Genomic DNA, 15,223 nt, shown 5'->3' on the forward strand with positions numbered 1-15,223 from the left:
TTGTCATTTATATAGTCATGTCTCCCCCGACATATGTTTTTTACAGAGATGGCTTTGTCTGGGGGTGTATTTTCAGCAGCACAGATTTGACTGAATGATCCTAGAAATATTGCAGGAATACCATAGGCAACAGTGTGTCATTATGATCCTCTCGCTCTTCCACGACCAAACATTGCCACTTGTCACCTTGGTCATGAAGGTGACGCTACACTACAAAATGGTAAAGAATTACATTTTTGCAGTGAATAGTTTAGTGAATATTTTAGATCAGAAACTAAGCTGAAGGTCCATGGTTCTGTCCATGGTGCTGCTACTTCAGCACCATGGACATAACGATGAATATATTCAACAACAAAAAAAACCTCTGCACTCTCTGCTACTCTGAGAGAGGGGTGTATAGCAGATTAACAAGGAGGATGCATTTTGGTCATTTTGCTAAAAAGGAGGGTGATGTTCCCTTTCAGACGCCCTCAAATAGCCTGCTGATTATTCGTCAAGCACAATGACTAATTGACTTACTTGAGACACTGACCAGAAGTAACTGCAGCAGCATTTGCTTTAAGTTTTTCTCTCTTGTTTTGGTGCATTGTAGTAACAAAACCCCTGTTTATACAACATAAAAACAAGAATATTGTCTTACCATTTGGATATTGGCAAATGCTTGCTCCACATGATGTTGTGTTCTCAAAAATCCTCCTACAATCCACAAAATCACACATTGGTGTCTAAGAATAAACACTGCATACTTTTTTCTACACACCACATCACCATTTAGTGGTGATAAACAAACTGAAGTGGAAATAACAAAATCATTTAGGCAGTATATCTTGGGTTTCAATCAGGCCATCCAACTTTGTCTTAACTAAGGTGGGTAAGCCCATGACCTCAGAGAGAGGTGCTTAACACCTCTCAAATTGAATGATGAAGAGGCCTTTGGCTTGCAAGCTCAAACATTTAAATTCTATACTGCAGAATCATGAATACTTAGATTATTGCTTACCCCTTGGTAACATGGGATGACCAACATTCCACAACTGACACAAAGTAGCCACCAAGAGAAAAGCGATTAAATCCATGAAATGTATTAGCATAAAGACAGCCAAGACACTAAATGAAGATTAACTGCCTCTACTAGGCCAGGTGAACCTTATTGAGCAATGAACCTTTTTCACAGCAGCCATAGTTACTTAAAAAAAGAAGGTAAACACAGGTTTAATTAATGAATATGAATTAAGGTTCCATTCCTTTTGCATCCCACACCTCACTGCTGCTTTTTCTGTTAAGTACCTGTGCATGTCCATGGGCACAGTGAATGAGCCAACACCATGGAAACAAGTTCACTCTTGAACTATGTCAAGTCACTGAGATGAAGAATGATAATTTTGTCAGAAGACAAACAAGTGGAATCTGAAACCAGTGTGTGCACTGAGGCTTATTTCTACAAATCAGGATTTTTTTGTCAAGGAAAGTAAAAAGACCTGAGTGGAAAGAACCAAAAATAGTTCAAAGTTTAGGAGAATGCATTTGAAATTGTAATCTCTCAACACTGCATTTGCAGTTTGAGAACACAGTTGGCAGAAGAAGTAGCAGAACAATGAAGGAAAACAAACAAAATTGGTTGTGGGTAACAGTCATACAACAACAAAAACCCTTTAGTATTGAAATTTTGATTTTGACATTTGATATGACAAGGATAATGCTTTTGTACTTTACTATTTCACTTAGAGGGCTGGTATCCTCTTGTGTAATGTATCTAAGATAAAAAAGGCTGCTTTGCATTTTTGTTTTATTGCGCCATGAAAATGTGTAATGTGAAGGAGGATGAGTACTCCCTGAGACAACTATATAGCTTATTGTCACAACATAGCCATGTCACATTCATTATGTATCCTGTATTGTGGTCTCCTCGCGGTCCTTCTTAAATGTGCTTATAATATTGTAGGTTTGTGATGTCTGACATTTTTATTAATCTTTTTGATGTGATACGTGTTGCTTCCGCCATATCCATATTTCAGCAATGTATCCGCTGCTCTGTGATCATCTCCGGATGTCATATTTCCCAATTGTGCTGCTTTACAGTGGGATAGAAATGTGGGCATTGCACTTATACAATTTGTCATTTAGAGGGGCTTTTTGATTAGTCACCGTAATCCTACGACCATTTGTCAGCCAAGATTTCTCCTGCCCTACATTAGTCCCATCAGCCTGATGTGCTTTTAGTCACAGCTAAATGAGGTTTGTTTCTTGCCATGCAAATTAAGAAATGCACTGTTAATATAAATGGGGAGTTTATCTCTAATCTCAATAAATCATTCATCAACTCATTTTCCACACAATAGGAAGTCATGCATTATCAACAAGGTCATCACTGCAGTAGTTGGGACATACAATATGATAATCATACTGCAGGTCCATGTATAATTTATAAACAAATAGTAATACATGTACTTGTCTTTTCTATAATTAAACTTAAGGGATTGGTGTACGTTTAGCAGAGGACTGCACTGAAGTGCTCAGTGTGCATTGTTCTCTTTCACAGTGTGAGAACGAGGAAGTGTTGGCGATGACGCGTGTGCTGGTTGCAGTGGAGATGCTCCAGTGCAATAGGAACCCGAGGCATATGGAGTTCTCGGTTCCCAGTCTCTCCACAGTATGTGCTCTCCTCTCTTCATGTTTTAATACGGTAGCTGTTGCCCTGATGGCAACAACAGATGCTAATATGACCCTGTCGTCATCTCATCATGTGTCATTTTCTTCTTAATTACTGTAGCTGCCTCAATTATCTCGCTGTGGTCAGATTATCAGAAACTTATTTGACATGAGGTGTGCTGTGCATTTTATCTGTAGAGAATCACTTTTTTGACACTTAAGGTACTTTGGCTTCTTTTTCACATATACTGTATATCGTTTTCTACTCTCTGTCATCCTTCTATCTCTCCTTGGCTGTCTTTTCTCCTTCTTTCTTTCTTCCCATTTTCATTCACTACTCCCTCTCCTAAATTCCTTCCATCGCTCCCCTCTCCCTTTCTTCCACTCCTGCTTAATCCTTCTCACATTTCATTTTCTGTGTACCTCCTTTCACTCTTCTCATTCCTTTGTGTCCGTCCTTAACTTTTTTTACTCTACCTACCACCTTGTCATGTCCCTCTCATATCCTTTCTTCATTTCCATCCCTTCCTTTTTCTCCTCCTTCCACTCCCATCACCATCTAATTTTCTCCAACTCCCTGCTTACAAGCCCCCCCTCCTCCATATTTTTCCTCCCTTGTTTTCATTGCCTTCCTGCTTGCCTCCCCTCAATTATCCTCCTCCCTCTTCTCATCTTTGTTCTTAATCCCCTCCCCACCCCTTCTCCTTTTCTTTTCCCTCACCATCTCCATTTTCCTCCTCTCAACTCATCTCTCTACTCACCTAAAGCTGGTGAGCATGGCGTCTGAATGCAGCTGGACTGATGCTGGGTTGGAGCTGCAGGTGTGGTGCCAGCTGGCTGCCTTCTGCCACGATGCCAAGGACCACAGTCTGGTGTTGTGCTGCACCAACAGTGCTCTGCAGCTGGAGGAAAGAGCAGCTAAAGGCCTCCACACTATGCCCTGTGTTTTGTGAGTGTAGTTGGCTGAATGCAATTTATTTAAACCAATATTTGAGTAGATCAGTTTTTTTCATCTTCTTCTTAAAAATGGACAGGAGAGTGTGTGATTGATATGAATGTTGTGTGCCTTGTTATGGAAAGTGCTTTTGCTTCCAAAGCTCTCCCAGGGCCAGGTGACATCTTGTGATTATTCAAGAGTATTGCAGGGGATATTAATGAGCCAGCATTGCTTTGCATTTTTCAAGTGTCAAAGTTTGTATTTAGTTGTAAGTTTCAGATTCTCCAAGGGTATGTCAGTTACACATTTTGGTTGATTGATTGGTTGATTATGATTGACAGTTAATACATTTCCTCAAATCCCTAGCTATGGCCTGACTGCAGTGAATGAAATGCTGAGTAGTGCAGCTTGTTTGAGGGGTTTGAGTTTGGTCCACGAGTCCAATGGAGACCTACACACCTACACGGAGGCTATGAAGGTGCTTCTTTCCAGTGTCAGGTGCTCTTTACACTCGGTTCATGTATTGATTAATGCCTCAGGCAGCTACAAACAATAAAAATAATATGAGAGAGATTACTAGATTTCTTACCTTATATGTACTTGCTTTCTACTTTTTTCCATACTGTAGCTATGCAGAAAAGGCTGAGAATCCAGCATTGTGTGTTGCAGCTGTCAGGCATTTCTGGAACACCTGTCTCCCCCTGACTAAGACTGCTGAGGGAAGATGGCAGCTCCAAGAGCCCCTGGAGACGATCCTAAATGCTCTGATTCATACCAACACCAGACATCTAAAGGTATGGCCTCCTCGACTAATCCAAAATCTCACTTTACTCAATATAGACTCTGTCAGTATACAGAGACCTTGATGGTCAAAACACAACAGTATTTCAGAAAACACAACATTGCGGGGTGCCGTTTAGCTCAGTGGGTAGAGCAGGCGTCCCATGTGCTGCGTGTCACTCCCCCTCTCTCTCATCCTGTTTCTTGTCATATTGTCAGCTGTCCTGTCAATAAAGCCAAAAGGCCAAAAAAATATATAACAAAAAAAAATTGCGTAAAACGAAAAGACATTTGAGAAAACACTTTTTTTTTCGTATCAAATACAAGAAACATTATCCCACCTTATCCGTTCTCTGTTGTTTTGTTTTGACCCTCTGGCACACCACATCAGAGAAATTACAAAATGTGTGTATAAGTTATTTAAATATTTGATTTTTTTTATTAAGAAAAGGGATACAACATCTTTCAGTTCAGATTTGGAGGCATGGGATCTATTCATTTTCCATTCGCTGAGTCTGTTATTCCTCACCTGGCTGCACTATTAGATGGCAGACAACTAACTTTTGACAACTAAGCATTATAAATAGTGCAAACTAACAGGAGTAATGAAAAGGCCTGGCACCAAGGGAAACCACACAAACTGCCCGTCTGGTATGGGAAATATTCCAGGCTCTCCCCAGCCCCAGCACCACACCAAGTCCTTCCCAAAACTTCTAATTTTAGTCATGCCAACTGCTGACTCCACAAAAGTTCAGCCAAAATGTACTAGCAACAAAATAAACAGCGAGTAAGCAAAACAAAAATTCAGTGACAGAAGTAACCTTTCATGTCAAATTTTTTTATTCTCGTTTCCTATTAGATTTTTTATTAATTTATCATTTTATTTGCATTAAAACAAGGTAAAATGGGGCGCAAACTTCTTTAACTTGCTGGTTATCTTTAATTGATGATAGATTCGATGAAACATTTTCTTGAGGGTGTTATGGGAGAGAACCTGTGGGTGTTCTTGAAAAAACATCTCCTCAGCACTGCCTGTGGACAGCAAACCAGCCAGGGGGATAAACAGTCGTTCAGCTACAGAATAACTTTAAATCCATAATTAAAGACAGCCAATGTGAGAATTCAGAATGATGTTCATCTATGCTGTTCCTTTCCAACATGACACTGTTTTTCAACAGAGGTGCAGCTCTGCTGTTTCTGAACAGAAAACACACGTTACTCAGTGTGAGCATCACAAATGACTACCTTACATGTATAACTGAACCTTGTGATGTTGCAGGCTCTTGATTTACAGATAAGGGGCCAGGGTCAAAACAAGGGCAAGGTCAGATAGCAGTTTTTCATATATTGTACATCAGTGAGCTTGAACTATGTGCGACCATCCACCACTACCAGCAACAGTCATATCACCCTTGAGGCTCAAGTGTTAAGGGTGGTAGTATTAAATATTAATCTTTTCTCATTCTATTTCAGAAACAAGGCAAAGTGGAAGGCTTGCTGACCTTGACAACAATGCCTTATGGGAGTTATAAACATGAAGCAACAGGTGAGTGATAAAAGGTTCCTGAAAAAGATCATCTGTGAAATATATTTTTGAATTTTGAGACTATACCCTTTGAAATTGACTATATCTGTTTTTTCTTCCTGTTATGAATCTGATTGATTGTTTTGCACCTCAGGACTACAAATAATGCATGGCACCGAAAGTGTTAATTATTCAAGGATAAACAGGCCTGTGACGTTTGCATTAGGATCGTCTATTTGGATCGCTGAATATTTTAGTCCACATGATTTCCTAAAACACGCACATGCTTGCATTTGATCACAAAATCAATCATCTAAATATGTATCTGTGTGTATTTATTCTGGATGTATGTGCCTCTGCGAGTAGATGAAGAGAACCTAACCCTGCGAGCAGCCATTTACGGTTTGTTGTTCCAAATCCACATTGATAAAGCGGACTGGAAAAGTGCTCTGCAGCTCCTGGATCAAGCTATAAGAGACGTTCCTCACACAAGACACCGCCTGTGAGTAAAAACACAACACAGTGGGGACTAAGGGAGAGATATGAAAGGGACAGAAAGTCAAAAAGAAATCTAATTTCTGTCTGTGTTTGACCAGACCTCTGCTGAAACAACGAATACTGGTGAAAGCACGACGGGGGGAAAGTGTAATGATGGACATGCAGAAGTTGAAAGACGAAGGGGAGCAGTGCTGTTCATTCATGTGGCACCATGTTGCACTGTGTGCTGGCAATATAACGCAACAACTCACCTGCTACCAGAAATCCATCACCTCTCTGTTGGTAATAGCTCTGTTCTGGCACCATACCCAAACCTGATAGATAATACACTTATGCAAATAGATCATGTTGGATCATGTAGGAAATTCTATTCAAGTTCATAATTTAATTTCCTGACAGTGTTTTTGCACTGAGCATGGATATTGTTTCTAGAAAAGTATCTAGCACCATCATGTGGAGATGTCATGCCATTACAACAGAATGCCCATTGCCTTGTCCTAACACAGAAGAAGGGCCTCTCCCCTAAGACTTTGGATTTTTTTTCTCCATTGTTTTCACTAGTTTTCACTAAAGAATGGTTACATATTCAAAAGTGTCAAATGATCAAATGGCTGGAATGAGGTTGTCAAAGGGCCACGTTCGGCCCACAGGCCACTAGTTGAATCCGTCCGAGCTAAAAGCTAGGCTTAGGATGAATGATATATTTTACCTCATTCAGAGGTGTCACTTTATACCAAACTCCAGGCCACATGTTGCTAAATAAAAGGAAAATAGCAAAAAATGTATCTTCACATCTTTTGCGTGTTTGTGATTGACTCCTGTTTGTGATGCAATTTGTAAACAGAGTGTAGCTTCTCAGTCGCAGAAGGTCAACCTCCTGTTAGAGTTTGGAGAGTGGCTTTACTGTCATAACTTCGCCAAAGCCGATGCCCAGCACCAGGTTCAGTGGGCCATAGACATCCTTCTACATACGGACATTGAACAGGCAGAAGGAGCAGGTACAACTGTTATTGACTCATCTTGTTCATTGTATGATGACACTGACAATGCGTGAATCACACACTACTTTTGTGAATTATGCAACAACTAAATTATTCAGGAGAAGGTGAAAGAATGAGAATTCCCCTTGGGGGTACGCACATGGGAATGAAATGCACATATCTCAGGTCCTTTTCCGTATGGACTCAGTTTGTGTGTGTTGTTGCACATGAAAACATGTGCCTGTGTACTTTTATTTTAGGGACTCCCTGAAGTTTTACTCTGTTAGTCTGAGGGGAATAACATCTGCTCTGTCTGATCCACAAAGGGCCATGCCACAACTTTTTGAAAGTTACATCAGCAATGTTTTTACTTTCATCTGAAAGTTTACCCTGTGTAAACATTAAAACAACTAAGTTGTTTAAATGTTCAGAGGAAAAAGAACTACCCAGACAGATTTCTCAACATCCCATGTGACAACCCCCCTGAAAATAGTTTACACTCTTTTGAGTGTCCTGCTAAGAGCCCTGTTAAACAATTCCTAAGAGACTAACTGAATACACAAATAAAAATGTCTTAGTTCTGTGTCTCTCTATTATTGGCTTAATTTGTAACTGTGAACAGTAATGTTGCTGTAAAAATGTCTTAACAGATTAATTAAACTACTTGTGTCCTGTTAGATTCTTGGTCAAAGTAAATGTTATTTGTGAATCTTTCCTTCAGAGACCGAGTCCAAAAAGAAGGATGTGGGCACTCTGAAGTGCGAGTCCCTGGTAGGAGTTCAGGGCTCCTTATTCACACAAAGTTTGTCTAATCTGAAAGAGGTGTGGCACCTTGACAGCCTTGTACGAGCACACACTCTGCTCGCTGTCATGGCAGACAGGACTTCATCTGAGCACCAGCTGAACCTGCTCAGAGCCTACACCTTTGTACTTCAAATATGGCGGGTAGGGCATCTTGACTCCAATTTTGATCCATCACTCAAATTAGACAATGTTGATGTGGCTAGTCTGAAAATGTTTTTTGAGTATGGGACATTTGTCAATCCAGGTGTCCATGGCAGTGTGTCATGAGATTGCCAGTGAGATGGGAAAGAGTCAGCCACCCCAGCCTCCGCTCTCTGCAGAATCTAAAAGAGGCAAAGACAAGGGGAAAGGCAAAAAAGTGAAAGATGTAAGTCCTCTAGCTCGAAATTGTAATTCAGTATTTTACTGATTTCCACAGTTTTCAGTGGAGTGTGTAACATACAGTACAGGGACATTGTCCACCCTCTTTTCTGTATGATCAAAAGAAACAATGGTTTAAGCTGCTGTCTTAAATTTTCACAATAAGTTAAACATTACATTTAAATTCAAATTAAGCCAGAAAGTTTGATATTTCCACATGGTACCAGATATCACATGACACCACTCCACCAAAATATACATGTCATTTAAATAAAGTGTTTTGACCAGTTTTAACTGAACTTAAGTTAAATAATAACAACAACAACAAAAACAAAAATATATGAATTCTGTGTCTAATCTGTTTGACCAGCCTACTCCTGCAGAAGAGAGACCTAAACCCATTGTCTTGGATCTATCACTTCCTTCCACCCCTAAGGACTGGGCTGGCTTCGTCTGTCCTGACCAGGCCAGGCAGATATTCAGAACCAACAGTAACCCTCAATGTATCAATACACACAGCATTCCAAAACAGGCAAGATAACATAAATGTCTGACATTTCTATCACTGTCATAAACTCTCATTTCAGCCTTGTTTTCAAGATAGCAGGTGCTGGCTATATGGGCTTAAAGGATCAGCTAACAAAAGCGTTTGGTATCAATGCTGCTTGAGGAAGCTGTCATTTGTAGATCAAATAGAATTGCATTTATTGATCTGTGAGGATCAAATTAAGATGTTGAGTTTGAAACTCCAGCATTCTGAATTAAGTATATGTTATGATTAATTAATGGATCTACTGCCAGAATGGGATAATATGTGATGAGACTAGATTTAATTAATTAGGAAATGGAGCAAACAGGTGGATTCTGGGCCGTTTCTGTAATGAAAAAAACCTGATTAGTATTGGTATGTATAATTTTTAAGGTGTAACCACACAAATCTGTCTTGTATTTCTTTGTTTTTCCATATGGTTGCATGTTTGTTTGAAGGCACAGAGCCTGTTTTATCTCAACCTGCTGGAAACAGAGCTCCACTCACTGTCACTCGACCACCTGAACCTGCCCATAATGCACCTGGCTGAGACCATTGCTCACGACCTTTCTGATAGGAGGAGCCTCTCCGACCTCTACCGACTGAGGTAAAAATACTGATCAATTAAAGGATAGCTGGTTACAGATATGATACGTATGAGAGAGACATTGCATAAAGCATTTTGTAGAGTTGGAAAATGAAAATCATCATGTAGAAGTGATCCTACTAGACCTCCTTGGCTCGCTCCTTATCGCTGCATGAGGCTCCAGGCTACCTATTCAAATTGTGAAAAACTGCAAGGGAGTGAAGTGAGCTGTTAAACGGCTGCTTTATTTAGACATCAAAAGAACAGAGGCACAGAAAACCTCTGAAATGATGAGTGTCAACTTTTCATGCCATTAGTTACTTTTAGAAATCCTATTATTACTCAATAACTTAACTTTGTGTAGTGGCTTTGTGTGTTTCTTATTGCTCTTTTTTTCAACTAATCAGAATTGTGAGGACCTGTTGTCATCTGGCCCTGGACACACATTCACCATATCAGGCGAAGCTCCTGAATTTGAGTAGAATCCAAGAACAAGAACAGATTGAGTATGTCTACTAAACTACAAAGTTTTAACGTTTTAACATTTTGCTTTATTGACCTATGATGATCATAATTGCAGGTGCTACAAAGCAATTGCTTTTTCACGAGAGAGGAGAGACCTTCACAAAGCTTCCAATCAGGTCTGCTTGCTTCTCAATGAAATATATTAAATATTATATCCACTGCTCCACATTTATGATTGTTTAGTTAAAGAGATGACCACTAAAATAAATAACTTTTAATAAACTCTTGGCTTATTGCTTCTTAGAGGAACCCACACAAGTAGTTGTATCTGTTATCTGATTATCACAGTCGAATTACTTGTCTCATAAAGGGAGTTTTAACTCTTAAGTCAGTTATGTGAGATCAGAATTTGTTTTTATTAATGAATAACTTTTCTTGTCCTTCATGTAAAGGATTGTACAATAGCCTATTATTGATGTGAATTTCATATTGAAATCTAAAATGCTCCTTCCATTAACACTGGTTGCAGAAGCCACTCTCCAAACTTCTAACAGCAGGTTGACCTTCTGCCACTGAAGCATAACACTTCTGTTGCACCCATTTTTTTGCTTGGTGTGTGTTTTTGCACTCACTGTATGCATGTGGATCTCCAGTGGACTTGCACATAGTACCCTGTGTCTGGAAAGAATCCAACCTGTTAATTGGTCGACAGCTTTGAAAAGCATTGTCTGTTCACAGTTTAAGTCAATATAGAACAATAAAGAATGTTCCTGTATCTTTGTAATTTTTTTAGGAAGTTAAAATGGACGAAAAAGCTTGTTCTGGGCAACAGAGTAGGGATGTGTGTGCTCAGGACATTTGGCTGGACAAAGCTGAGGCTTGCCTCACCATGGGGCTCTATCAACCTGCCAGGCAGCTCCTGGCAGAGGCCCACATGGTGGCTATGGTGAGTTGGAAGAAAAGACCTCAGTGTCAGACTATGACATTAAAATATAGTCCAATCAAAGGACAATATAACACTGAACTGAACCGGACTGAACCATTTTATACATTTTCACTGCTGACACATATGTTGTACAGTATGGTTGTGTATTTATTGTTCACACCGGTGGTCTTGCTGATGGTCGATAAAAAATTTAGAAGTATTTGCAGCAAAGTTCTGCTAATTTTCTACTCCATTATAACTCTCTTTCAAATTGTCTCTGTTAAGAAACTAAGAGACCAGAAAGCAATGGCAAGAAGTTTGCTCAGCCTGGCCATGCTGGCTTATGAAGAGCAGAACTATGCCCAGGCTGTGATCCTGCTGGACAAAGCCCAAAACCTAGGTGGGGATGAGGAGTTCTGGTACCAGCTGACCCTCTGCAAGGTCAGAGCTATGGTCGGCCAGAGAGAACATGGCACACACACTAAGGTACAGAATCACTACATTGTAGCAACACTCTACAGTACAATTATTTATTTTTTGTAGTGAATATTTTTTTTCCCATCTTGTTTTATTTTTCTTTCACAGTTGGCTCAAATGATAAAACAAGGCTGTGGAGCTCTGAAGCTACTCCTAGAGCAGCGAGTAAACAGAGTCCCAGAAATCACCTTCTTGATCACCTCATTAGAGATGAGGTAAACATAAACTTCTATGGTCAAACCTGCTAAATGTGTGATTTCTCCTCACCTGCAGTGCGCTGTTGTCTTTGATGAAAATGTGTATAATTTCTGAGCTGTAGTATTTAATTTGGGTAAAAAAAGAATGTACACAGTAATCATTAGCAAATAAGGAGTAATAAAAAGATACATGAACTTACTTCACAAAGTTTTTTTGTCGGACAGAGAGACTTGAGATTGGTTTAATTTTCTATAATAAAAAATTGTGAGTATACAAATTTTGTGGCCCTGACAAGCTCAGTAAATATTCCTTCTCGTGTCTTAATGTGTTATCAATAGACTAAGTATACTCCAACAGAAGTCAACTGGCTAAAACATTATCTTCAATGTGTGAAACATACTTTCAACATGTATATGTAACACATAAATACCGAATATCGTGTTTTAAATGTCTAACCAGACACATTTATGTAAGTGGTTTATTCTGGTCTAATGGAATGTGTTGTGTTGTGTTGTGTTGTGTTCCAGAGGAGCTATTGAATGTATCCATGCCCTTGGTGGTGAACCTGGAGAGACACTCAATGCTGAGGTTGTCCGCACGCTAATGGCTGCCTGTGATACACTCAGACATTGTGCCAGTGGTTTCACCAAACTCAGCTATAGACAATATGCAGCAGAGGCACGTGTTGAGTATGCACAAGGCCTAAGGTTAGTCAGCCAGGAATAAGACCAGACATCATTAGTCATTAGTCATTATTAATGGGATTTTCTTTAAACCATATAATATGCCATGTGCAAATACAATTTTTGCTTTGCCTCAGTGCATGTTGATCGACTTTAGCTGTTGAATCTCAAACGTCAGCACATAAAAGTTTAACTTAAAGGATAAGTTCACCTATATATAAAAATTAAGTAATTATCTAAGGGTGGCTGTAGCTCAGCGGGTAGAGCAGGTCGGCTAGTGATCGGAAAGTCACTGGTTCAGATCCCAGCTCCAGGGTGTACCCTGCCTTCACCCGGAGACAGCTGGGATTGGCTCAAGCAACAGTCAATGACATGACATGTAATTATCTATTCACCCCCATGCTGATAGAAAATCAAGAATATAAGAATACTGCAACGCTGTGAAGCTCCAGTAATGTTTTGCAAACTTCAACTGTATCTCCATAGGCATGAGGCTGAGTAGATATTGACTGACTTTTCCTCTTTGGGTGAATTTATCCTTTAAGAATTATGTCATACTACTATAACACCTACAACAGACTTATACACAGTCCATCCCTTGCAAGAACATTTCCATAATGTAAAAACTTACTTTAGCTTGATAAACACCACCTGTTCATGAGTAGGTGCATGTGCATTGGATTCGGTGATGAACACAATCGACACCCCTATCATTGCCATATCAGGCCAACTGTTCATTTTCACACATGGGGTTTCAAGTCCAGCTGTCATAAATTAGCAAACAAAAAGATAACAAGTTTAGCAGTGTCAGTCGATGATTAGAGGGCCCAAAACAATTAGAAAACATTTTGAATACAGCTGTAAATAGTGTGCCATTAGAGCAGCGCTGTAGTGTGACAGAACTGAAGAGTGAAATGTCTAACATAAATTCTGCTAAATGCCCTAGATGTTAATGTAAATGGATTTAGATGCTTAAAAACTGTCTTTCTGAAGCAGAACATCACTACGTGACTACTGAGGTCTGCATTTGGTGATGTTACACTGTCTATGCAACAGATGATGATACTTGACAATAAGAATTGGCCACTCCAGTTGTTCTCTTTTTTCAATTTAAATCTAAAATTCTTGCATGTAGCACCATGTTTGTCTTAGTTATAAAGTCATTATACAGTGTTTCTTTTGATTAATCTTGGTATTATATGCAATTCATTTATTCAAATTAGTGCTTTTTTTCTTACCAGTGGACAAAGGCAGACTAGCTGTCCATGACTCATTCAACAGGTTTGGGCCACTTGTGAATTGTGTTTGTGCCTAAGAGAAAATTCTCGCAAGAAAGTACCTCCTAAATAAGAATGAATTTGTTTGTAGTGGTTCTTGTATGAGACCCAATGTAGTCTTATATACTCAATATCACTCAGTATTTGTTTTCTCACTCACATAACCCCACTTTGTTTTCCCTCTGTTAATGATATTGCTCCACAGAATCCTAGCTAACCACACTACTTCTACAGAGGACAAACAGCGATTCCTGCTCGACAGCCTCTCCCAGATGCAGCAAGCTGTTACAGAGCAGGAACATGTGGTGCTGAATGCTCAGAGGATGCTTCCCTCACAGGAGGAGGTAGATAAAGTGCATGCCTGCTCCTTGAAAATCCATTTTTGATTGGGATGATAATCTTTTGAAAACTTTGGGAGGCTCTCGAAAGTTCTGAGAAACATTCTGTCTTCTATTATCCATGCTATTAACCAGTTAAAACCGCTTGACTTTCTTTTAAGGATGCTCATCAGCAGAGAATGTTGCTGACAATGAGAACCAGAAATGACTTACTTGGCAGAGGAAAAAGCATTACTACAGTAATTCTTAAAATAAATGCTGTGAACAATTGTGTAAGTGCATTTGCTTGGCTGTTACTTCTGGGTAGAATTGTTGGCCCATTATGGACATATGCAGATGGCAAAATGTTTGATCCTATTTAGAGAGCTATCTGAGCATGTTGTGAGAAGAAAGGGCTCTCTTATGAAAAGCCCTGTTCATGGCTAAATGACAGAGAGGCTTTGTTTGTGCTGTCTGCCTGTTCATTTCCTAAACAGTCTAATTGACCGAATCACAATTTAGCAGCTGCATGAGGTTATTAAGGCCCCGTTGATCCACTGTCATATTCTGTTGTTCTGGGCTGTCTGACATCTTTGCTAAATATCTGTGTGTGTATGTGTGTGTTGTTGTTTATAACTCTTATAGTTTAACTATGTTCTGACACAAACAGATAAAGCCTTCATTACTTTCACTTGTCAACAGCAGATGGGTGTTAGAATCATATTTTATCCAGACACAATGCAAGCTCTCATACAGATGAGGTTATCTGAGGGTTTCAGTGCCAGAGACTGACTGGCAAAACACAGGCTGCAGCCTTGATTTCCATGTTGATAGAATCATGAAAGATTGATTGAACAACTCTCACACCTGCTGCAAATTCTTCTTCTATTGAGGTTTTGATTAAATATTGAGTGGATATTTGACTCAGACATGTGGAGCTGGATTGTGACAGTGTGCTCTCAGCAGATGGTGCTGCTGCACTTGTAAGTTTTGACATTCAGCCTGCCTTAAAGACAAAGGACAACAGCTTGGCAGCTTATTTAAATTGGAACACATACAGCTGCGTTTTCTTTATCATTGAAACTTGAGTTGCTTGCAGTGGTAGAAATGGGGGAATGAGGAGAAGGCTGGCATTCCCCCAAAGATTCAATATTTTAATGGGTGCTGCTATCACTATTGAAGTTGAACTATTTTCAAGTCCAAAAGGGAAATTTAACACAGTTCAATCAGTAC

General features: G+C 39.6%; 1 protein-coding gene across 3 annotated transcripts in view; it reads left to right on the forward strand.

Moving 5' to 3' along the window:
* Nucleotides 1-15,223, forward strand: part of cfap46 (cilia and flagella associated protein 46) — a 59,208-nt gene that overhangs the window by 22,616 nt on the left and 21,369 nt on the right. For 2 of the 3 annotated variants that reach the window (XM_030442692.1, XM_030442693.1), the window contains exons 21-39: nt 2,540-2,650; nt 3,417-3,598; nt 3,953-4,084; nt 4,215-4,380; nt 5,840-5,912; nt 6,258-6,393; nt 6,488-6,671; nt 7,234-7,387; nt 8,091-8,314; nt 8,418-8,540; nt 8,904-9,065; nt 9,521-9,669; nt 10,056-10,154; nt 10,229-10,289; nt 10,907-11,059; nt 11,324-11,524; nt 11,624-11,730; nt 12,241-12,420; nt 13,879-14,017. In XM_030442692.1, coding sequence (XP_030298552.1) covers nt 2,540-2,650; nt 3,417-3,598; nt 3,953-4,084; nt 4,215-4,380; nt 5,840-5,912; nt 6,258-6,393; nt 6,488-6,671; nt 7,234-7,387; nt 8,091-8,314; nt 8,418-8,540; nt 8,904-9,065; nt 9,521-9,669; nt 10,056-10,154; nt 10,229-10,289; nt 10,907-11,059; nt 11,324-11,524; nt 11,624-11,730; nt 12,241-12,420; nt 13,879-14,017 — 2,736 coding nt within the window. The remainder of the gene's footprint in view (nt 1-2,539; nt 2,651-3,416; nt 3,599-3,952; nt 4,085-4,214; nt 4,381-5,839; nt 5,913-6,257; nt 6,394-6,487; nt 6,672-7,233; nt 7,388-8,090; nt 8,315-8,417; nt 8,541-8,903; nt 9,066-9,520; nt 9,670-10,055; nt 10,155-10,228; nt 10,290-10,906; nt 11,060-11,323; nt 11,525-11,623; nt 11,731-12,240; nt 12,421-13,878; nt 14,018-15,223) is intronic. The other variant, XM_030442694.1, reaches the window with a different exon arrangement.

Source organism: Sparus aurata, chromosome 15 (genome assembly GCF_900880675.1).
Source record: "Sparus aurata chromosome 15, fSpaAur1.1, whole genome shotgun sequence".
In the NCBI taxonomy this organism is placed as follows: domain Eukaryota; kingdom Metazoa; phylum Chordata; class Actinopteri; order Spariformes; family Sparidae; genus Sparus; species Sparus aurata.